Source organism: Staurois parvus, unplaced genomic scaffold (genome assembly GCF_062004578.1).
Source record: "Staurois parvus isolate SC_StPar_1 unplaced genomic scaffold, SC_StPar_1.0 ptg001830l, whole genome shotgun sequence".
NCBI lineage: Eukaryota > Metazoa > Chordata > Amphibia > Anura > Ranidae > Staurois > Staurois parvus.
The window spans coordinates 703379-727663 of record NW_028319626.1 but is presented as its reverse complement, the minus strand read 5'-3'; the positions used below and the strand labels follow the sequence as shown (position 1 = coordinate 727663).

Genomic DNA, 24285 nt, shown 5'->3' with positions numbered 1-24285 from the left:
CAGATCCTATGCAGCAGTATTGGACAAAAATCCATCAATAGCAGATCCTATGCAGCAGTATTGGACAAAAATCCATCAACAGCAGATCCTATGCAGCAGTATTGGACAAATATCCATCAATAGCAGATCCTATGCAACAGTATTGGACAAAAATCCATCAAACAGCAGATCCGTTAAGTCCTGTAAGTTGCAAAGTGGGGCCTCCATGAATCAGTTTTGTTTTTCCAGCACATCCTATAGGTGGTTGATTGGATTGAGATCTGGAGAGTTTGAAGGCCAAGTCAACACCTTGAGCTCGAACCAGTGTTCCCTCAAACCATGTTTTAATTCACCACATTCGTTCATTTCTCTGTGGTCCAGTTCTGATGCTCATGTGCCCATTGTAGGTGTTTTTGGCTGTGGACATGGGTCAGCATGAGCACCCTTGACTGTTCTCCGGCTACGCAGCCCCATACCTAACAAACTTTGATGTACTGTATGTTCTGATACTTTTCTACTGGAACCAGCATTAACTTTTTCAGCAATTTAAGCTACAGTAGCTCTTTATTGAATTGAATTACATAGGCCAGCCTACCTGCCCCCCACATGATTCAATAAGCCTTGGCTGCCCATGGCCCTGTCTTCCAGTTTTTTCTTCCTTGGTCAGTGGTCAGGACCTACCAAAAGTGGTCCATCAAAACCACAAATAAGCTTTCAGCAACTTGAACTACAGTACCTCTCCTATTGGATCAGACTACATGGGGCCAGAGTTCAATCCTCACATGCATCAATGAGCCTTGGCCTACCATGACCCTGTTGCAAGTTTGTCAGTTTTCCATTCCATTTGACCACTTTTGGTTAGACTGCAGACTAGGAATTTCCCACAAGAGCTGTAGTTGTGGAGATGCTCTGACCAAAAGGTGACACTTTCATTGGGGTGAAGGCAACAGGCACCTGACATTCTTAGAAGTTTCAAATGTAAAAGGGAATGGTGGAGGCTGCGGCACTGAAGTGGAAGAAAGATTGTAGACTTGGGAATTTGGAAAGGCAAGAATAATAGCGGGTCTCTTGTAGATAAAAAATAAAACAGCCAAGGGTTGAACCCAACAGGGGCAAAAACGCAAAGCTAGATATTGGCTAGGTATATTAGGGCTCCTTTTAAAATGAATGCCACCACAATGGTGTGCTTTAATGTTCCTTGCAGTAGTGGTTGGTACAATACATGTTACTTCAAACGCAATAGCATAAACAGGGCCCTTACTGAGCGCTCTGTTACAGGAATGTAAGTCCAGGTGCTAATGGATTCAGACTAATGGCATGGTCCTGGATGGAGGCTTGTAATGGAAACCAGTGTTTAAGCAAGCCCTCTGTGATCTGCCAATTAGACCAGTGCTATTAGATTACAAGACCAGTGCCAGAAAATTTGTATTTTCTATTTGGGGAAACCTCTTTAAGTTTTAATTGCTGTCAGTGCCTTCCTGTTCCAGTGACCCCCAATTTCCTTAATGTTTTACTCTGGCGTCACAGGGGTAGAGAACCAAAGGAAATCTCACCAAGGGAGCAATAAAAACATCACACATCACCAAACCCTTCCCAACTTCATTCAAAGTCAATACAACAGGGGTTTTGGATGGAGTTGGACTTTAAAATAAATAGATCCCATAAGAACATTTTCCATTTAAAACAGATCTGAACAGAGCTTGGGGCCAAATTCGAAGCATCCGCTACAGCAGCATGTCTTGGGAATACCCCCCAGAGTGACAGTTTGAGGTCTTCACATCTGCAGACCTGTGCACATTGCATTTTGTGTCCACAGATGTCTCCTGCACTAAGCTACAGTCAATGTAAAGCTGAACAAAAAGTTTCACCAACTACCAATGACTAAAGGCAGAAATGCCTACTTGGCTTATGTCTTTTTTATGTTTTCCAAATGCTTGAAATATTTATAGGGGAGAATATATAGAGAGAATGTTTCTTAAAACAACAAAACCATAGTTCCAAACAATAATAATAATAATATTAAAAAACAAGCAACAAAAGTTAAATTTTTGATTTTTTTTTTAATTTGGCATTTGTTATTTGCATTTATATTAAGCAAAGTGCATCTTTTTAATTTTTCTCGTTTATACACATTGCACAATACATAAATAATGAGGCTTATAAAACGTCTTTTATATTTACAAGTAATAATATATTTATATATAACATAAAATACATTTTTCTTTTAATAAATCTCAGATTTTTTTTTTTCTTTTTTAAAGAGTCTGTTTTTGTTTCTGTTTTTTTTTTCTTTTGCCTTTTTGTTTTTTTCAAAGCACTACATTGCTTTAAGTTCCAAAGAGTGCTTACCCTCTTGTTCATCTAAATTTCGGTATCTAGAAAAATAGCTTATGTTTAAACATGCTCATTGAGCAATAACCAATGTTAACGTGTCATACTCCACGTATGATATATAGAAGAAAAGGTTCTCTGTGCATAACTTGTACCTTAAAAAGGAGGAAAATTATTGAGCGAATACTGTATGTTTCAGATACATAGCCGCAGATGGAACGGAGTTCAGAGGTTGCCTCCCACAGGCTTCCAGTTTGGACCAATGTGTATGAGAAGGTCAACTTGTGAAGAGCATTGGGTTTGTGGTGCGCAACTTTTTGTGGTCTGCTAGGCTCTATTCAAACACACATTGGTTTGGCTCCCAACCTGGCTGCCTTAAACCCACCCAAATATGATATTTCAGTCCTGTATGAGCGCTGGCAAGCTGAATAACTTCTTGGTTATTATTCTTGGGGTTTCCATAGCAGGGAGATCACCAGAATTTTCATTCAAATATATATTTCAAATAATGGAAGCCACCACCCCTCAGGCGAATTCTTCATAATGCAGCTACGAGAGGGTGATGCCTTCATTATGGCATTTTTGGCTTCTATTGTTGGGGTCTCCAGAGCAGGGAGATCTTCACCAGAATTTTCTATCCTTCCTCAACAGATGGACATTACAAGGTCAAATATTGGAAGCCACCACCCCTCAGATGGATTCTTCATAATGCAGCTACGAGAGGGTGACACCTTTATTATGGCCTTGTAGGAGGAACCAGAGTGACAAATATGTTGGGAGAAGTCAAGACTGGATTCTGTTGGAGATATAAGAAGCCAATAGGTGGATCCAACTCACCAGTTCCCGCTCAAGACATAAATAGCAGATTTGGCTGGAATTTGCCCTTTGGCAAAGGGCACATTCAGGGTGTTTATGCACTGTGCGTCAAAGCCCATTGTAAAAATCTTTAAAATAAAGCTCTTTGATATTTTGGACCACAATTATCACAGAACTAGAATTTAGGAACTGTGCATTCAAAGCCCCTCGCAGCCAATGAGAGAGCCAAGAATAGTTCCAATACTCACTGGCAGTCAAGGAAGAGTAAAAAAAAAAAAAAAAAAAATTTAAACAATACTTTTTGCACAGCGTGGGTATTCAGGAAACATTTCCTTAAACCATTGACCATCGCGGCTCTTGAATATCATATAGGTATAAATTTACATTAGACATACATAAAGTGAATTTGTCAGTCTGTGAACTATTTCTTTAAAAAAGTCAGCGGTTTTTTTTTTGTTTTTTTTTTAAATTGCATTGGCTTATTTAAAACAACAAACCACATGCACTGCCCCTTTAAAAAAATTTGTGTTTGATATTCTGCATTATGGGGATGGGTGAGGGGTGAGGGTTTAGGCAGTTCGGCAGTTTTTGGTTTGGTCTTTGTCAAAATGAAGCACAATCACTACACTCCAGACTCAAGCACATATCTCTGTACACCTTTTGTGTAACATCAGCAAGGCTGGACTAAACAAGCCACTGCAAAGGCAAAAATTTACCAGTTCTGAATAGCTAATGCATGGGCCTTGCCTTGACCACTAAATCCTCCAACTTCATGGTAGCCCTTGATTCTGGGTTTTTAGATGCTTTCAACCATGTCCACAAAATCAGACTTAAAGAACGAGTGCACTTTTTTTAAATTAATACAGCTGCGGAATCTTGTACTCTGTACAGCACATGCCTTCAACAAAGTGCCTAGAACCATGTATAGAAGAAAAATAGGTGCTCAGGGGAAAGAGAAAAAAAAATAGGGAGAGTAGAGAAAACTGTATCCATAAGATCTCTCTGTCTCTAGAAGACATGGTCAACAAACGAAATGACGGTTGAGCTGACAGGGCTCTTAAGGATCCACATACAACGCGCAGTAGCATGACAAAGACAAAGGTGTGGAGGTCATATTTGTAAACCTGCTTGATTTGCCTGGCTAAGGCATTTTAAAAAGTGCACTCCTTCCCTAATATCTGTTCTGCGTGCAGAGGTTACGGAGTATAGAAAATGCCAACATAGGTCTTCAAAGGCCAACTTGATGCCAAGAGCGTTGAGGTGCAGTAGACAACAGCAGCCAATCAGAGAAAAGCTTTCATCAGCCAGCTTCCGCTGGAGTTTACAAGCCGATGTACGATTGGTCGCTACAGGTTACAGCAACTCACAGCTCTTTTAAGCACATGCACCGGCATTGAAGGAGGTTACGGACTATAGTAAAGGTCAACGTAGGTCTTCAAAGGCCAACTTGATGCCAAGAGCGCTGAGGTGCAGTAGTCAACAGCAGCCAATCAGAGAAAAGCTTTCATCAGCCAGCTTCCGCTGGAGTTTACAAGCCGATGTACGATTGGTCGCTAAAGGTTACAGGCAACTCACAGCTCTTTTAAGCACATGCACCGGCATTGAAGGTTGGCCCGGTTTAGGACATCTCTAGCTGCTGCACCACCTCAGCCCCCACAAAATCCATGGTTATGGCTGCTTGCCTTTCTGTACCCAAACATCCTAGAGAAGGTAGAGCAGGGGAATTCACCTCTATACTGTAGAAAAATAAATACTGATTTCTCTCCCCATGCTTTAAATAAAATATGTTGCAATGAGACAGGACTACAACGTCACAAAAGGGGGGGGGGAGGGGCTCCCCCGGCCCCCCCAAACCTACCAACCTCATTCACACTTGTCAGAAGAAAAGTTTTTGAAAAAAAGAAACCCTTGACATAAGCTATTTCTCAAAAACAAAACACAAAAACATCTGTGGAAGGGGAGGGGAGGAGGGAAAGTATGCACAAAGAAGCAAGCACTCGGAAGGAAATTTTAGCAGCAAGTAGTAAAGAAGTCCCGAAGTCCACTTGTTTCCGAGTCATCGGTTATTGAAGATCACCTCTAACCAGCAGGGACAACTACTGATAAACTGTCTCGTGTAGCACTGTCCCCAGCCTTTCACAAAGCTTATCTGTACAGTGTACCCAGTCCAGGGCTGTTGCATAAACTCGTGGTCGTTGGGCCTTTGCAAACTGTAAGCCTTCTCATAGTCAAAAGCTTTGATGGAGAATCCGGGAAACACTTTATGGACCAATAACGTCCTAGAATCGGGGTTGTCCAGTGTGGCCGACTTGATGAAGATGGGATAGCTGCTGCGGTTGTAAACCCAGACGCCGTCCACTTCCTTGGTGAGCTGGATGCCATAGCCGATTTTGCTGCGCACTTTTTGCACCAGCTGGCTTCTGTTGTCCGAGTTCAGTTGTCCTATGCAGAAGCCGTTCCCCTGAGGTAGATCATAAAAGATATCCAGGGAAGGTTCTTGAACAGAATACAAACGACCCACCCGTGTTTTTTCTTCCCAGTACGCTACCACGCACCAATGGGACGGGTCCCCAGACTCCTGAAGAAGTTGGGAATCTGCAAAGAGGAAAAAAAAAAAGGAAACATTAGATTTGCGCTTGATCTACATGGCACACACAAATGCAGAGCGGTTGTAGCAGATATTAAAGGAGATACATCTACACCAGCCTCTCTCAACCAGGGTTCCCTGAGATTTCTTCAGGGGTGCCTTGGCAAAATTTCTAAAAATTGCCAAAAACTTGTATACAAACCAGCGGGTGGAACAAGCCAGCACTGCAATACTACTCAGTACCGATGAGCAAAAGTGTATTTGCTTTGGAAGAACAAATCCCCTCTAATGTTGGGTGTCCTCCATGTGTGGATGGTGCTGCATTATACAAAACTAGAATAGTTTTTCACATTTTAGAACGGGGTGCCTCGGGACTGTCCATAATTTTAAAGGGTGCCTCAAGACTGTCCATAATTTTAAAGGGTGCCTCAAGACTGTCCATAATTTTAAAGGGTGCCTCAAGACTGTCCATAATTTTAAAGGGTGCCTCAAGACTGTCCATAATTTTAAAGGGTGCCTCAAGACTGTCCATAATTTTAAAGGGTGCCTCAAGACTGTCCATAATTTTAAAGGGTGCCTCAAGACTGTCCATAATTTTAAAGGGTGCCTCAAGACTGTCCATAATTTTAAAGGGTGCCGCGGGACCAGGGGCGGACTGACAACTCATGGGGCCCCCGGGCAATAGGGGATCATGGGGCCCGTGTCCTTGCCCAAACTCAAAAAGCCTATGAAAAAAGGTACCAGGGGCATCTCATGGGGCCCCCTACTGACCCCGGGCCCTCAGGCATTGCCCGAGTTTCCAAATGATCAGTCCACCCCTGCTCGGGACTGTCCATAATTTTAAAGGGAGCCTCGGGACTGTCCGTAATTTTAAAGGGAGCCTCGGGACTGTCCGTAATTTTAAAGGGAGCCTTGACTGAAAAAGGTTGAGAAACATTGACCTACACAACATAGGCTCCATGTGCGCTGCAGCTGATAAACTCACGTTTAGGAGCTTTTCTGCATTTTTTTTTTCAGCAGCCCTTGAACTCTCCCTAATGTCTTCCTATGTGTCCATGTACACATCATCGTTTACAGGCAGTTGAGTTTACAGTCGTTTTTTTAACGCACCAAACTTGCGTTCAGGAGTAAATTTTATCAGTATTTCAAACGCCAAACGCTTGTAAACACAGCTAACTGCGTTTATAAGTGTTTTGAAATTTTTTTTTTTTTTAACTCTTCCATTTCCAGATGCTGTCCAGACCCTTTTTTCATCATGGAAAATGCATGCAAACGTTTTCCCGGTACTCAAATGGACCCGGTATACCATACTTTAATATATTTTCTTTCATGCAAAACCTCAGACACTGCTGCAATAAATTTCTGCACAGAAATGAGCCGGAACACATCGAAACACCATAAAAAAACAAAAAACAAAACAGGTCATCTCAACAAATACTGCTTTCTCTGCTCCTGCTCTCTCTATTTCTCTCAAAATGTCTGAAATAGTAAATTTTTTACCGTTTTTCAGCGCATTCTGGGCATTTTGGAAGGTCTCCTGAGGTGATCTTTAAAAAAATGCTTCTAAACTCAAACAGCATAATCGCAGTATGCAAACGCAGAAGTCGTTTTTTAACCTACGTTTTCCAGCAGTCAGTTTCCATCATTCACAAATGTCCCAGTGTACATGGAGCCTTAAAAATACTTGTTGAATCCCCCAGAGACCATGTGCAAGCCCTCTCTTATTGCCATTACCAGCTTGCAACAGTGCCACCCAAAGGCAAAGGACAGTTACTGCGGGCAAACAACCAAAAATGTTTTCAGACTTTTAGCCCGGGTTCACACTGATGCGGTGCAGAATTTGCAGCGTTTTCTGTGCGAATTCCGCACCGCATCAGAATCGCACCCAGTCCATGCGAACTGCTGTGGGTGTGTATGTTAAGTTAACAACACCCCCAAATCAGTCTGCAAAACGCGGTGCGATGTGCAGAATCAGATCTCATAGGTGTGAATACCAATGCGATCCGATTCTAGTGGAGACCAAAAAAAAGGGTCCTGCACGTTTTTGGTGCTGGTGCGGTGTGATTAGAACCATACAAAATGTACGGCTCCGATCGCACCGCACACAAATCCATGTGATTTACAGAGGAATGCGGTGCGGTTCCTGCGCGAATCACATGCGATATACCGCACCGCATTAATGTGAACCCGGGCTTAGCATTAACCTTCAACCAAGCAATTCATTGGAGCTTTTCAAAGTCATTGAGAGTGATATAGGGGATGCCATTGCCAGTTTCCCAAAAATTCTTCAGTATACTTGGAGTCGCTGACCCAGGCCAGCCAAGCATGAGAAAAGTTAAAGTCCCGATCAGCACAGCAAAAAGGTCAGCGTGGCAGCCAGGCAGATAGCATTTTAAGGAGTGATCAACAACGATATTCTCATTTTGCTATCATGACAGGTTCTATTTAAGCTGCAGAAATATTTTTTATATGTCAAAGAATTCCATCTGGTCCTGAGATTTAGGCCAGTCCATGGATCGTCCTGCTCACAGATGGATCAAATCTTGGCCAGTTCAGCAGAGACTGCTTCCATCTATGGGCAGGCTGATTGTACCCAAGTGGATTGATAAATCATCTTTGAATCACCAGCCTGTCAGATTTTTAGCATTTGAATCCTGCCGGTGGCTATAGCCTCTAGCCGTAATCATTGTGTTCTGCCATCCGGGACAGCTCCCCCGCTGCCGGATGGCACTCAACAGCACTGTGGGAGGCATTCCCCCATCAACACTGGCTGTTGATGGGGGAATCAAATTATTTTCTCTCTTTCCATCTGTAGTGGAACAAAAGAATCAATTAATCTATGGCCTGCCAGGCTGGAGACCTCACTTTTCTCTACTACAGTTTGATGGTCTTCCTGTCCTCAACCTGTGATTGGATTATGAAAGGGCAGAAGCAGATCTAAAAAGCCATCCCTCTGCTCACTCTGTTCTCTCCTGCCAGCATAATCGATTGGCTCTTAGTGCGTCTCCTCCCGCTGCCTGTACGAGTGTCATTTTAAAAATCTAGGCACTCACATTAGTTGCCTTTTAAAATTACATGTGATATTAGTGACAGTGGCTAAATGGTTAGCACTTCAGCCTGGCAGTACTAGGGTTCAGGGGCAGACTGACAACTCATGGGGCCCCCGGGCAATAGGGGATCATGGGGCCCCTGTGTCCTTGCCCAAACTCAAAAAAGCCTATGAAAAAGGTACCAGGGGCATCTCATGGGGCCCCCTACTGACCCCGGGCCCTCGGGCAATGCCCGAGTTTCCAAATGGTCAGTCCGCCCCTGCTAGGGTCGTTGGTTCAAATCCCAACCACAGCACCACCTGCCTGGAGTTTGCATGTTCTCCCTGTGCCTGTGTGGGAGTACTCCGGTTTCCTCCCACTCCAAAGACATGCTGGTAGGTTAATTGGCTCCTGTCTAAATTGTCCCTAGTATGTGTATGTATGAATGTGAGTTAGGGACCTTAGATTGTACACCCCTTGAGGGTTAGGGACTGATGTGAATGTACAATATATATGTAAAGCGCTGCATAAACTGACGGCGCTATATAAGTAGCTGAAATAAATCTATAACTTTTACCATTTTTTTTTGTTGTTTATATACACATGCCCCCCCCCCTCGAGGTCAGCTCCAAGCTTTGCTACGTGGGCAGATTGTTCGAATGAAATGAGACACAGCAATTTTTCACGACAGCGTGGAGACTTCGTAATAAAGCGAGCGGCTTGGGTAACAATCTCACCCCAGCTCATCAATCTGTGGTTTTGTGGTGTCGCAGGGTGGGGACCGGAAGTCTCTCACTGAAGCATTAATTGTATTTTTCTGCTAACAATCGCAAACTGCCACCCACCACCGCTTGCAAAAAGGAGTTTTGTTTGTACTGACAGCACACCTCCCAGGCACATCTACGAGAGGAGGAACAACAGGACAAGGAGAGAACAGAAAAAGAAAAAAAAAAAAAAAAAAAAAAAGAAGTTTGCATAAAAAGCTGCAAAAACATATTAAAACAGCATCTCGCGGTAGAATGGAGGGGGAGGAGGGGAGGGCATGAGTCATAACCGTCAATTTAATTCCATATCATTAGCTTTGAAAGAAAACTTTTTCAGAAGCTAGAAGTCCAGTAAGCTGATCTTGTCATTTTTTTTTTTTGGGACAAAAGTAGTTCTGATGTTTGGGAAAGGAGGGAAAAAATTCTATCAGGGAGGAGGCGGAGTATAAAATTCCATATCAAAAGCGAGAAGGGGCGGGGGAGATTCACAAAAAAAAGAGAAAAAAAAAAAAAACTCTAGGTGTGCTCGGTTGCTCGTGTTTCCCCCTTTCCTGGTGCCTCACAATACTTTGCTCAAATATCTCTATCCGACTGAAACCTGGTACCAAAAAAGGCAGCTAGCAGGGGGAAAAAAAGGGGAGGGTTAGAAAAAAAAAAAAAAGAAGAAGGGGGGGGGGGGGGGGTGAGGGAGGGGAGTTAGGAAAATGATCAAATTACCTTTCACCTAACCTCTGCAAACTACAGTACATTCATGCAGAAACTCAGAAAAGTATTTGTTGAAAAGGAAGGGGGGTGGGCAATCAAAAAACATTGGCGAAGGAAACCAACATTAGAGTTTTGCAGCACAGTGAAAAAAAAAAAAAAAAAAAAAAAAATCAGTTTTAAAAGTTTTATTTTAGTGGATGCCTCGTTGTTTTCAAAGTTTGCACCAAGAAACTTTAAAAGCATGTTTATACACACACACACAAAAAAGACAAAACAAAAAAACAAAATCTTTACTCCCAAACAACTTTTTTTTCAGAAACTAATAAAAAAAAAAAAAATTAAAAAAAAAAAAAAAAAAAAAAAAAAAAAAGGTCAGGAAACATCTGTAAAATGAAGCTCTGTAGCCACCCTGTTGCGTGAAAGAAAATCCTCAAGACTGCATTTTTCCCTTTCATCTCAAGAGCCCCGCCAGTACACCCAGCAATTTTAAGACAGACGTCAGTAAAGAGACGTTTCTCAGATTATGGTAATTACCTAGCCCAAATAAATTGCAGGCTTGGTGAGTAGAGCTACTCTGCGCTTAACCCCTTCGCATGCTCATCACTGGCTAAGAGGCGTCTCCTGGCCCCTCCCAGCGGAAAAAGAAGACATCTAAAGGTTGGAAATGTATAAAAAAAAGAAAAGAAAAAAAGAAAAAAAAAAAGGATCTCCATGGCAAGGTTTGAGTTGGTCTGAGGTGACATTTCTAGAGCAGGAGCCTGGGGCGCCCTATGCATTTTTATGCCCAGGGGGGCAGCAGACGCCCCCTGCTATCATAATGAACAAAAGCACTGAACTGTTTGGACTTCCAATGCTGCCCCTGCGAATGGGAGGACCAGATTTACAAAGATGATCTTTTAGATGCAATGGTTTTGGAACCTGGGTACCTTTATCTTCATAGCACACAGGAGTTTTTTTTTTTTGAGCAAATAAAATTAAAAAAAAAAAAAAAAAGACAGAACTGAAATTAAACATTTTTTCCCCTCAAAACTTATTTAGTATTTGTATACCTTTTGTGACCCTCCCAATGGGTCACCAAAAAAAAAAAAAAAAAGACACTAACCTGTGAAAAAAGTAGCATTATATATGTTGGCTCTGAAGAAGAGGTACAACCTTGAAACGCGTCAGCCACCAGCTATCCAGAGGCTCACAGTCCCCCACCAGACCACCCACAGGGGTTCCTGAACCACTCTGCATCCCTTGCAACATGCTTTCCATTTTAATTTGCTTTTTACATTTCTTTGTATTTTACTATTTATTAATAAATCCCATTTTTTAAAAGGCAATGCACTAGGCCTTTGACAATTTTATTTGGTAGCAGAGCTCCCGCCACTGATCCAGTTGGACCCCTCCATTGGCCAAGCCAACTGCCACGGACCACTGTGGTTTTCACCTGCTGAGCCCTGGTCTCTGCAAACAGGTTCACACTGATGCGGTGCAGAATTCGCAACATTTTCTGTGCGAATTCCGCACCTCATCACAATCGCACCCCGTTCATGCGAACCGATACGGGTGTGTATGTTATGTTAACACCCTGAAATCGGTCCGCAAAAAGCGGTGTGATGTGCAGAATCAGATGACATAGGTGTGAATACCCATGCGATCCGATTCAAGTGCGGACCAAAAAAAGGGTCCTGCACCTTTTTGGTGCGGTGCAATTAGAGTCATACAAAATGTAGGGCTCCAATCGCACCGCACACAAATCGCATGTGATTTGCACAGGAATGCGGTGCGGTTCCTGTGCGGATCACATATATATGTGAACCCAGGCTCAAAAGTGATGTAGGGGTCACCAGAGTGGACAGTGGGCTCTTCTACATACCCAGGAGTGTGGAATGAGATCGGTGTCGGATAGGGCCTCATGCGCACTGCCAGGGGCGGACTGACAACTCATGGGGCCCCTCGGGCAATAGGGGATCATGGGGCCCCCGTGTCCTCGCCCACACTCAAACCACACCCAAAAAAGCCTATGAAAGGTACCAAGGGGCATCTCATGGCGTTTTTTTTGCCAAAGCCCCGGAACTCAGCTCAATAAAAGCCGATGTGTCCATGCACACATAGGCTTTTACCAGAGTTTAGGGGTAGGCGCAATTTTTCAGCGTTTGTGCCAAAACGCCAAACGTGGTTAATAAAAAATGCATAGATGCATGTAAACGCACCTGAGCGCTAGCAATATTTAGCATTTGGGTGTTTATTCATTTCAATGGAAAGTACTCTGTCCTATGAAAGGAATAATTTATATTATATTATGAATAATTAAACGTGGCACTCCTGCAGTGTTTTTCCAGTGCCATGTCTAGGAGTCCCAGTGTACATGTGGTCCAACACTGCAAAGTGCACAAGACAGCACTGGATTTCTGGCAGGAGCAAAGAATATTTTTTCCCATTCCGTAAATGGTATACACACAAAGCATCCACAAAAACTGCGTCAATTCAGAAATTTCACTTTTTTCCTTTTTCTTTACCTCTATAGTGATTTTTTTGCATTGAATAGATATACCAAAATGTTTTAAGTGGTGTATAGGCCAGAACGGTGCAAACCAGGGGCGGACTGACAACTCATGGGGCCCCCGGGCAATAGGGGATCATGGGGCCCCTGTGTCCTTGCCCAAACTCAAAGAAGCCTATGAAAAAGATACCAGGGGCATCTCATGGGGCCCCCTACTGACCCCGGCCCTCGGAAAGTGCCCGAGTTTCCAAATGGTCAGTCCGCCCCTGGTGCAAACATTAAATTGTTAGAATTGACATACACCAAGAAAAAAAAATACCGCACTGAAACGGCAAAAAAGTTCAAAGAATGAACTTTGGGAGGTTAGTAAAATAGATCTTTTTAGAAACCTTCAAAGAAAAGTAAATCTTTTTTTTTTTTCTTTTGAGTGCAGAGACTAGGCATGCGGAGGAACATTTGAAATGTGATAGATAAAAAGGAGATTTTTTTCAGAATGCTAGCAAAATTCCTTTTTTTTATTTTTACCCCCCTTTTTTTATTTATTTTTGTTTCCTTTTTTTTTTTTCTACACCCCAACATGAAAGAGTCCCTTCCAGGAAAGGCGAAGGAGGGGGGAGAGAGCTAGACTAGTCTTGTGTGTTTGTGTATGCCTTCGTGAATACCACATAACAGGCAGCTCACTGCCTCATACAAAGGCCCATTTAATTGGCAGTGTGTATAAAACGGACCATCCTGGCTTGTGATGAACGGGCCCAGTTATGGGAAGTACGGCTCGAGTTCATGAATGAATCCTACCAGCTTCTTCAATGACTCCAAGGAGTTTTTTTTTTTTTCTTCTCTCAAATATTTTTTTTTTTTTTTAAAGGTAATTTGCCAAACTTATTAATGGTTTCAAGCCAAGGTACACTATAAATATGTCGACTAAGTTCCGTTTTAAGGGACAGCGGTGTTGACGGGATGTCTAGTCATTAAATCTATAACAATGATGGGACTGTGATTTGTTTCCTTAAGGAAAATATACCCTTCGTTATATATTAACATACGGCTGTAATTTATGCCTGCTGGGCGTTCATGGGGCCGGATGTTTAAAAGGAGGCAGAAAGAGAGAGACCTGGCAACATCACCCCCAACAGGCAGCATTAGGCAACTTTTTTCTTTTTTTTTTCTTGTGCCGTTTTCATATGTATTTTTCTTCAAACAATCTGAAAATGGGAATGATTTATGACTTACAAAAAAAAGAAAAAATAAGAATTTGGTCTGCTACCTGCGGAAATTTAATCAGGTCTGGGCCAACCTGACAACTAAATGAAAGCATTTAAAAAAATAAAAAAAAAAAAAAAAACCTCGGAAGGTGGGAGAAGGGGTCTCATCACCCAAAATATATTTTCCCAGTTGATCACTACGCTTCCCCATGGCCAACAAAAGAAGTGTTCTTAAAGTGCATCTAAAGCCAACTTTTTAAAAAGGTTTTGGATAAAGTGTGTAGGGTTAGCGATCTAGTCTGGTTTGACATGAAATGCCAATACACTGCACGGGTTACATAGTTAGTCTGGCTGAAAAAAAAAAAAAGACAAAAGTCCATCCAGTTCAACCATAGGGGGAAAAAAAAGAAAAAGAAAAGAAAAAAACCCTCAAAAATGCAACAGTGGTTCAATCTTAAAAATTCATGTTGAAAATAGAATCTCAAACATTATTTTTGAGGTTCAGCCATGCAAAGTGTGGGCTTTTCATGGGAATGAGCTATAGAGAGCTATGACCGTTGGTCATACGGGATATATGGTGATATCTTCCAATGGGGACACTTGTTCTTGTAACAAGTCTCTAAAGAAGTCCATAAATTATGCAATTTTCTTTCCTTCCACTTTGGGTGGAAGTTAAGTAAAATTGCTCAATTCTGCCGCTAACACAGTCCGTGTTGATGGGAGAATCCCTCCCTGCAGTGCTACAGTGTTCTACCAATGGGCAGCCTTCCCACTGGCAGAACACAATGATCACTGCTGGTGGTTATAGCCGCCAGCAGTGATTGCATGAAAAGAAGAAGAAAAAAAAAAAAAAAAAGACCGGTTTTACTGAAGTCAAGTGATGGATCAGAACAGCCAGCCAGCATATGGATGGATTGAATCTCAGCTGGAGAACCAGCGGAGATTTGATCCATCCAGGGGAGGACTGACAACTCATGGGGCCCCCGGGCAATAAGGGATCATGGGAAAAAAAGGCCGGTTTTACTTTAGTCAATCGAAGGATCAAAACAGCCAGACAGCACATGGATGGATCGAATCTCAGCTGGAGAAGCAGCCGAGATTCGATCCATCCAGGGGAGGACTGACAACTCATGGGGCCCCCGGGCAATAGGGGATCATGGAGCCCCTGTGTCCTTGACCACACTCAAAGCACACCCAAAAAAGCCTATAAAAAAAAAAAGGAACCAGGGGCATTTCATGGGGCCCCCTACTGACCCTAGTCCCTCTGGCAGTGCCCGAGTGCTCTAATGGTCAGTCGCCCCTGGATCCATCTATGACCGACTTAAAGAGGGCACTTCCCTCATTTTGAGAGATTTGCTCTTACTTCCTAGCATGTTTACTACAGGTTTTTTGTATTTTATTTAATGAAGAGCCATGAATACCAGCCCCAACCTGTGTAAGAGAATATAAATGTTGAGCCGTTTATCGGCCGATAAATGAAAAATCGGTTGGCCCCGTTGCCGATGCTGCCACCAATGTCCACAAAAAACGTTCGTTTTTCGCAGATTTACCAGCATGACCGATTAGAGAAGATCCACAAAAAACAGCTGACGGGCTGGCCCCACTAACAGCGTGAATATCGGCCGATTTTTCATGCGAAAATTCGGCCAATAAACAACCTATTATTATTATACAGTATTTATATAGCGCCAAAGGGCTTGCTCAGCGCTGTACAATAGCAAGGGGGACAGAACATGAGACAATACAGTCATGTTTCGAGCTTACAATCTAGGAATGGCCTGCATTACACCCAATAACACCTCAGCTATTTCTCCTGACTGGGGGGAAAAACCAATGCCAACATGGGGGAGCTCTCAAATGAAATAAAAGGTGATGCCCTTGGCTGAAATCAAACCTATTGGTGGATGTCATTGGGTTAGATTTTGGTCAATCATTTATCTACAGCAGCCTGTTTGTGAACCTCTCAAGAAGCTGTGTATGGCGACTTATTTCCTTGGCACGATAACAGATATAATTCATGGGAATAAAAAAAAAAAAAAAAAGAGAAATAGAAAAACGACTGAGCCATTCATCCATGCTCCAAGGACATATAAAGGCCATAAAATGAACCTATTCACCTTCTCACTAAACGCTACCATTCCTTTTGCTGCTGCCACACAGGAAAAAGAAAAAAAAAAAAAAATGGAAAAAATTCAAGCAGAAAACAAAAGTCTTGTCTGACCGACTCCAGCGGTTGGGGGGAAAAAAAAAAATCCCCAGCCCAGAATGGAGTCTCATCAGCCATGCAAATTATAGAGTGTCCTTTGTAGGCTGAAGTTAAAGCTGAGCTTAATAGCAGAATGCCTTAGAGGAAGGGTGGGTTTTTCTAGGGAGGCCAAAACCCATTCACATTGTATTATTTACAGTGTGCAATGCTTAGTGTTTGTTTAACCCTTTTATGTCAGAGTGCGGCCTCGGGGCAACAAGCCGATTTCCCTATTAAGACATCTTTCAGGATCTGACACGAGATATATTTGTGCCTTCGAGTCACAAAACATCTAAGCTAGTGCTGCCCTGGCCATCTTTGATTGCCCACACATGCAATTACAATGGCCTGCTTTGTGGCACAACCATTTTATTGGGTAAAAAAAGTGTCATGTGAGCGATTATGAACAGTATTACAACATTCCAAATCAGCCACAGTGTGGGAAGTAGCATTTTATTTTCCTGTCTTTTGAATAGGTAACACCAACTGGTTGGGTGCAACCAATTCTGTGACGGAGTACAGAAAATGATCTGGTGACCCCCTCCAATTCCTTCACTTAGCATTTCCTATTAATTTATCTTTTTATTTTTGGGATATTTATTTATTTCAGGTACTTATATAGTGCCATCAATTTACGCAGCACTTTACATATATATTGTACATTCACATCAGTCCCTAACCCTCAAGGGGTGTACAATCTAAGGTCCCTAACTCCCATTCATACATACACATACTAGGGACAATTTACACAGGAGCCAATTAACCTACCAGCATGTCTTTGGAGTGTGGGAGGAAACCGGAGTACCCGGAGGAAACCCACGCAGGCACAGGGAGAACATGCAAACTCCAAGCAGGTGGTGCCGTGGCTGGGATTTGAACCAGCGACCCGAGTACTGCCAGGCGGAAGTGCTAACCATTTAGCCACTGTGCTGGATATGTGATGAAATGAGATATGTGAATACCTTCAGTTCCAAGAAGGCTTTACTGTGTTGCATACCAATTTGGTTAGCTTATGGTTGGTTCTCATCAGAAGAAACTAAAAGAAACGAACTTACAAAGCCATCCACAACTCTGCCCCCAGCTACATGACCAACCTGGTCTCAAAATATCAACCAAACCGCTCTCTTCGATCCTCCCAAGACCTTCTGCTCTCTAGTTCCCGTGTCACCTCCTCCCATGCTCGCCTACAGGACTTCACTGGAGCTTCTCCCATCCTATGGAGCTCTCTACCCAACCTCTCCGGCTGTCTCCTAATCTATCCACCTTTAGACGATCCCTGAAAACCTCTTTGAAGAAGTCTATCCTGCTTCTACCTAGTAAACCACCATTTATTGCCTCCATCAGCTCATCCCCCCCACAGCTATTACCTCTTGTATCATTCAACCCTTCCTCCTAGATTGTAAGCTCTAACGAGCCGGGCCCTCTGTGTCCTCTTGTACCAAATTGTATTGTAATTTCTACCTTCATTTTGTAAAGTGCTGAGCAAACTGTTGGCGCTATATAAATCCTGTATAATAATATATAAATCCTGTATAATAATATATAAATCCTGTATAATAATAATAATATATAAATCCTGTATAATAATAATAATATATAAATCCTGTATAATAATAATAATATATAAATCCTGTATAATAATAATAATATATAAATCCTGTATAATATATAAATCCTGTATAATAATAATAATATATAAATCCTGTATAATAATAATAAAAATAAAAGGAATCAACAAGTTATGCCTTCTCTTTGGGTCCCAACTGCCAAGCCCTACTGCATAGACCCCATGGGACCCAACAAGAAAGCATAACTTTTTAATTCCTTTATTCTCTTCTTACCATAACCTGTATGGTTATGCTTTCTCATTGGGTCCCAAGCCCTACGACATAGAAGCCATGGTTTCCATACGCTGCATTGATGATGGCCAAATAGCTGTATTCCTAGACTGTAAGCTCTAATGCGCAGGGCCTTCTGTTTCCTCTTGTACCAAATTGTATTGTAATTGTATTGTCTCCCCTTCATTTTGAAAAGCACTGCGCAAACTGTTGGCGCTATATAAATCCTGTATAATAATAATAATAATAATAATAATAATAATAATAATAATAATAATAAAAGGAATCAACAAGTTATGCCTTCTCTTTGGGTCCCAACTGCCAAGGCCTACTGCATAGACCCCATGGGACCCAACAAGAAAGCATAACTTTTTAATTCCTTTATTCTCTTCTCACCATAACCTGCATGGTTATGCTTTCTCATTGGGTCCCAAGCCCTACGACATAGAAACCATGGTTTCCATACACTGCATTGATGATGGCCAAATTGCTGTATTCCTAGATTGTAAGCTCCCAGGATCAGGGCCCTCCTATCCCTCTTGTATTGAACTGTATTGTCTCCCGTTATATTGTAAAGCTCTGAGCCAACTGTTGGCGCCATATAAATCCTGTATAATAATAATAATAATTTGGAATGAATGGCTCTATAATATTCGGCTGTATTTGCATTATACTCCCAGCAGTTCTGGATGTTGTTTGGCCATTGGGTCGCATAGGAATGATTTGCATAGCTCTGCCCATTGTCCTAAAATGAGGAACGATCCTCTTCTTTATGGGATTTATGATGGAATTTACGTTTTGTGAATACCTTCTGTACGAGAAGGAGTCAAAAATGCTACACACCAATTCGGTTGGACGTCTTTTTGGATTCCTTTAGTGCTTCTCACTATAACCTACCATTTCTTTCATAGTAAGGGTGCCCACCCATTAGAGATACAATTTCCCCCAGTGTGCCCCAGCAACATGGCTAGTCCCTGGTGATTTATAACAATGCATACTGGTTCCGACCACCACCTTAAAGCTATAGACCTAAAAAAAAAAAAAAATTGTAAAATTTAAAAAAACAAAACAAAAAAAAACTCACGCGCTAATCAAGCCTCAGAGCCTTTTTTTTCTACTAATTTTAATAAAAGTAAATCTTAAAAGTAGTTATTACATAGAGGCAATGAGATGAGAGAGTCAAGAAGGAATGCATGCACAGACCCTAAGGGAACTTACTAACAAAAACAAAGCATACACACACGTTGAGCTATGTTGGCACTATCAGGCCAGCACAAAATGGAAAATTATAGCAATAAAAAGAAAAAAAAAAAAAAGTTGTTGCTTTTTTCATTTAAAAAACCATTACAACACTGTAAGCCATCTGCAATACACATGGATGGAAAGAATAAAAAGGTACGTCCAACAAAAGACCCAGAATAGAAACACCACAAAAGCTGCAGTAACAAAATAGTGCACAGAGGCCATACAAACAAAAACATAAATAAACTGCAGCACATACAATGCATTCCTTGGAGAGCCGCATCATGTGACCAAGCCAATACATGGCAATGCAAGAGTCGAGCAAGATGGAAGATGGTCACTGGATGTACTGTAAAGGTTACTCGTAATATCGTTTGTTTTTTTATATATAAAAAAAAAAAAAATCTACTGCAGAAATGTGGAAGAATACTAAAAAGGAAAAACATGTCTTTTTTTATTGCGGTGCTCAGCCTGTGGTTAAACTCTTTCATACAGAAAGGAGACTCTGTTGTACCTCAAATCTAAATAAGCAGTAAAATGTATATTATTGTGCCAATGTGGTTAGTTGTTTAAAGACAATTTCAGCATATAAAAGGCCCTCAAAGCACAAACTGTCTGCACTAAAAAAAAATGCATGGTAACCTCAAATTTCTACAAAAGACAAGAACTGGAAAATGCTAAATGTAAAATTGGCTCTTTTTAAAGGAACTTTTGGCTTCTTGTTCTGAAGGAAGGATGGAGAAAAGTCATTAAAGAAAGGAAAATAAAAAAAAAGATAACACTTGTAATCTCTTTGGTTGCTACAAACTGAAATAAATAGGCCTACAGACAGGGGCGGACTGACAACTCATGGGGCCCCCGGGCAATAGGGGATCATGGGGCCCCTGTGTCCTTGCCCAAACTCAAAAAAGCCTATGAAAAAGGTACCAGGGGCATCTCATGGGGCCCCCTACTGACCCGGGCCCTCGGGCAGTGCCTGAGTTTCCAAATGGTCAGTCCGTCCCTGCCTACAGATGAGATCAAATGTCTACAAATGGTCCCTAAACTTGTCATGAAAGGAAAGCACAGCCCTACCTTGGCAATCCTTTGTGCTAGTTTTCTCAATTCAACTCGAGGTTTTTCAGGCCTTCCACTGGATCATCTGGAAGTTTAGGATTCTAAGGATTTAGTGCGTTTTTTTTAGTTTATTCTTGAAGTTGAACAAGACCTTTGCCTTTTATCAACTGAATTCTACAGGTTTGGTTTAGGCCAATGGTTGTCAACGTATGAGCTAAAGGTGGCCTCAAAATTTATTTATTTCAGGTACTTGTATAGCACCCTCAATTTTACACAGCACTTTACATATTCTGGCAGTAGGACACAGACTTCCCGTCCAACCCCAGAACAAAATACAGTATGGATGAGTGCTGTTCAGCCATTCATGAGAAGCTTTGTATTCCATCAATGAATGCAGAGCTTTCTCTGATTGGAGTTGGAGGGGCAGGCTGAGGACGTCATGATGCCTCCCATGGCTGTCTGTATCTCCACTGGGGTCATCTTCCTTCATTTCCTGTCCCGTATGAATAATGCTCACTGTTTTTATTTATTTCAGGTACTTATATAGCGCTGTCAGTTTACATAGAGCTTTACATATATATTGTCACCTGCCAGCATGTCTTCAGAGTGTGGGAGGAAACCGGAGGACCCGGAGGAAACCAGAGGACCCGGAGGAAACCAGAGGACCCGGAGGAAACCAGAGGACCCGGAGGAAACCAGAGGACCCGGAGGAAACCAGAGGACCCGGAGGAAACCAGAGGACCCGGAGGAAACCAGAGGACCCGGAGGAAACCAGAGGACCCGGAGGAAACCAGAGGACCCGGAGGAAACCAGAGGACCCGGAGGAAACCAGAGGACCCGGAGGAAACCAGAGGACCCGGAGGAAACCAGAGGACCCAGAGGAAACCAGAGGACCCAGAGGAAACCCACACAGGCACAGGGAGAACATGCAAACTTCAGGCAGGTGGTGCTGTGTTTGGGATTTATTGATTTATCTATTTATTTCAGGTACTTATATAGCGCCATCAATGTACGCAGCGTTTTACATATATATTGTACATTCACATCAGTCCCTAACCCTCAAGGGGCGTACAATCTAAGGTCCCTAACTCACATTCATACATACACATATTAGGGCAATTTAGACAGGAGCCAATTCACCTACCAGCATGTCTTTGGAGTGTGGGAGAAAACCAGAGTAACCGGAGGAAACCTACGCAGGCACAGGGAGAACATGCAAACTCCAGGCAGGTGGTGCCGTGGCTGGGATTCGAACCAACGACCCGAGTCCAGGCGGAAGTGCTAACCATTTAGCCACCGCGCAAATCCAGCCCTTTATTCAGCAAAGGGCCGCACATAATGTTCAATATATGTAATGCTTGAGAGGACCGACAGAAACTGCAGATCTAATAGAGGAAAGGAAGGTCAGAGCGTGCGCCGGATACATTTTTGGCTGGAGATATGCTGCAGAACATTATGAAACTGGGAACATGTTACAGGAGGTTAGTAGAGATCAAGGCAATTACTCTAATCAATGTTCCCACTACAGACTGCTGAGATCCAAGGGCCACACATCATATACCAAAGGCCTTCATTCCTCATTGGACACCAGGGATTTAGGAGAACCCAACCTGAAGATCCAACTGCCAAATTAGGCAAAAAGTGAGTGGCAGCCATGAGACAGGTTCCACGTATGCATAAGACAAGCGGTCATACATCTTATATCATGAAAGTTGGAGAAAGTTAGTGAATATCAACTGGTCTCAAAAAATGGAGGTGACCAGCACAGGGCTGATCAAACCACCTCATCAGGAAGAGCAACTGGAATCCAGTGAGCCACTGCTGCCCATGGGGCTGTGAAGGGTTTCCACAGGGGACTCAATTCTAGCCATCGGACCAGCATATCGAACATATATGTGTTTGTTAAAGGGCTTGTTCACACTTGACTTTATTTCTAACTCTTGCCAAACACCCCTATAGCATTTGACAGGCATTAGACAGGCGTTTGGGAAGCGTTTTTAACTCTCCCCAAACGCCCTTTGCGCGGTTTTGAGGCGGTTGACCGCACCACAAACGCCTATAATGAAGTTAAATGGTATTAACGCTCCGCAGCCGCCTGCCAGGTGTTTGCGGAGCGGCACCATAGACTTGAATGGGAGGCTTCAACTCCTCCTGACTGGACACGAGGCGTCAGTTTTGCCACAACGCTAACACTTCAGTGTGAACAGCACAGTGTGCTGCCTTGTGCAGAATTTTCATAGGCGTTTGAGAAGCGTTAAAAACGCTTCTCAAAGGCCTGTCTGACGCCTGCTGACAAAGCTAGTGTGAACTGAGCCAAAGGGCAGAAGCTGGTAGTAGCGGCACGTGTACTGCTACACTGCTGCAGCAGAATCACACAATGATCTTGCCGAGGGTCCCTCCAGAATTGAGAAGGGAAGATGACACCCTTTTGAATCATGAACCTTAAGTCTGAAGAAGCAGGCGCATGCTTATCCCCCCTGGAATAATAATAAACTGTTTGCATGCTTAGACATTTTGTAGCATTTTACTGGATTCCACTCAAAATTCCACTGTTGGACCAAATGAGGGAAGAAAACCCCAAAAAAACAAAACAAAAACAAAAACAAAAAAAACAAAAAAACACCACCTTTTTAATTCCCTTCCCCCTTTTTCTTTGTACTGCCATCCTCGTGTTCTGCACTGCAATCCTAGGCCATCGCACCACTTCAGTACTTAGTAGAGGAGAAAGAAAGAAAAACACACAAACGCATCACCAGCAGCCGCAGCCAGGTTGGAGACAGTGTGCAGACTGAAAAAGTTAATCATTACTTCTGTCTGCCTTCATAATCTAATCATGTCTCCTCAGCACATGCTAAACTCACATCTCACGCACACAAATACTTTCTGCCTGGAAAACTACGGACGTGTGTGTTGCATGGAAAAAAAAAAAAAGTACAAATCAAAAAAAAAATAAAAAATTAAAAAACAAAAAAAAAGCACAACAAAAAGTTGGTGTGATTTACACCTTGCATCAACTTTGGTGTAAAATCACAACATTAACAACGTGGAAAGGAACGACCCAGTCCAAATCAGGGGAAAGGGTCAACTGTACAAATGATGTCAGGCCCAGAGGCAGACTGAAAACTTATGGGGCCCCCGGGCAATAGGGGATCATGGGGCCCCCAAGTCCTTGCCCAAACAACTCAAAAAAGGCTATGAAAAAGATACCGGGGGCATCTCATGGGGCCCCCTACTGACCCCAGGCCCTCGGGCAGTGCCCGAGTTTCCAAATGGTCAGTCCGCCCCTGGTCAGGCCACATTTACCAAGGCTGATCATTTGTAAACTTTGTGTGGTTGCCAGCAATTTTCAATACATATTAGTTTCCTATATTTTTGGGGTGAAACTGTGAATATGTAGTGATCATACCTTGCCCTCCAATCTACATGGCCATTACAAAAGGCGAGTGTTGGCATCATGATGCAGGATCAACCAAAAATTTGTGAGCCGGTATCCACTCTTACATTAATATAATGAAAAAATCTGCCGGACAAAATAAGTAAAGCCAAACTAGCTTTTTTTTTTTTTTTTTTAGGCACAGTAAGAGACCAGACTATCATACAAATACAGCAGTGTATTGACATAAAATAGTCATAAAGCAATATATACAGACTGTTTACCGCTGGCTGCTGTGCTCCTATGTAAGCCCAATAAGTAGTATTTTTTTTACTATTACATGTACTTTGTATGTCATTGTATAACAGATTGTATATAAAATATAGGGAAAAAAAAGCGGTGTATATACACATAGTAGTACTGCTTTCCCTTCTACAGAAGTTACGGTCCTGAGGAAGCCAAACATACAGGCGAAACGCGTTGACCGTTCTCTGACCTTTTACTTCACTTTTGGAACCAGTGTTCTAGGTGATATAGGTCATATGCAAGGGATTAACTATATACTCATTTTTATTCCCTCTTGTTTTTGGGGGGGTTATGTATGTACTGTGTTTTATATATTGCTTTATG

General features: G+C 42.4%; 1 protein-coding gene across 2 annotated transcripts in view; it reads right to left on the bottom strand.

Annotated features, from left to right (window-relative positions):
* Window positions 1-2019: 2019 nt before the first annotated feature.
* The window catches only part of SMAD7 (SMAD family member 7), a 56136-nt gene continuing 33870 nt past the window's right edge, over window positions 2020-24285 (bottom strand). For both annotated transcript variants that reach the window (XM_089664078.1, XM_089664079.1), the window contains one exon: window positions 2020-5721. In XM_089664078.1, the coding sequence (XP_089520204.1) occupies window positions 5183-5721 (539 nt within the window). In that variant the 3' untranslated portion in view covers window positions 2020-5182. The remainder of the gene's footprint in view (window positions 5722-24285) is intronic.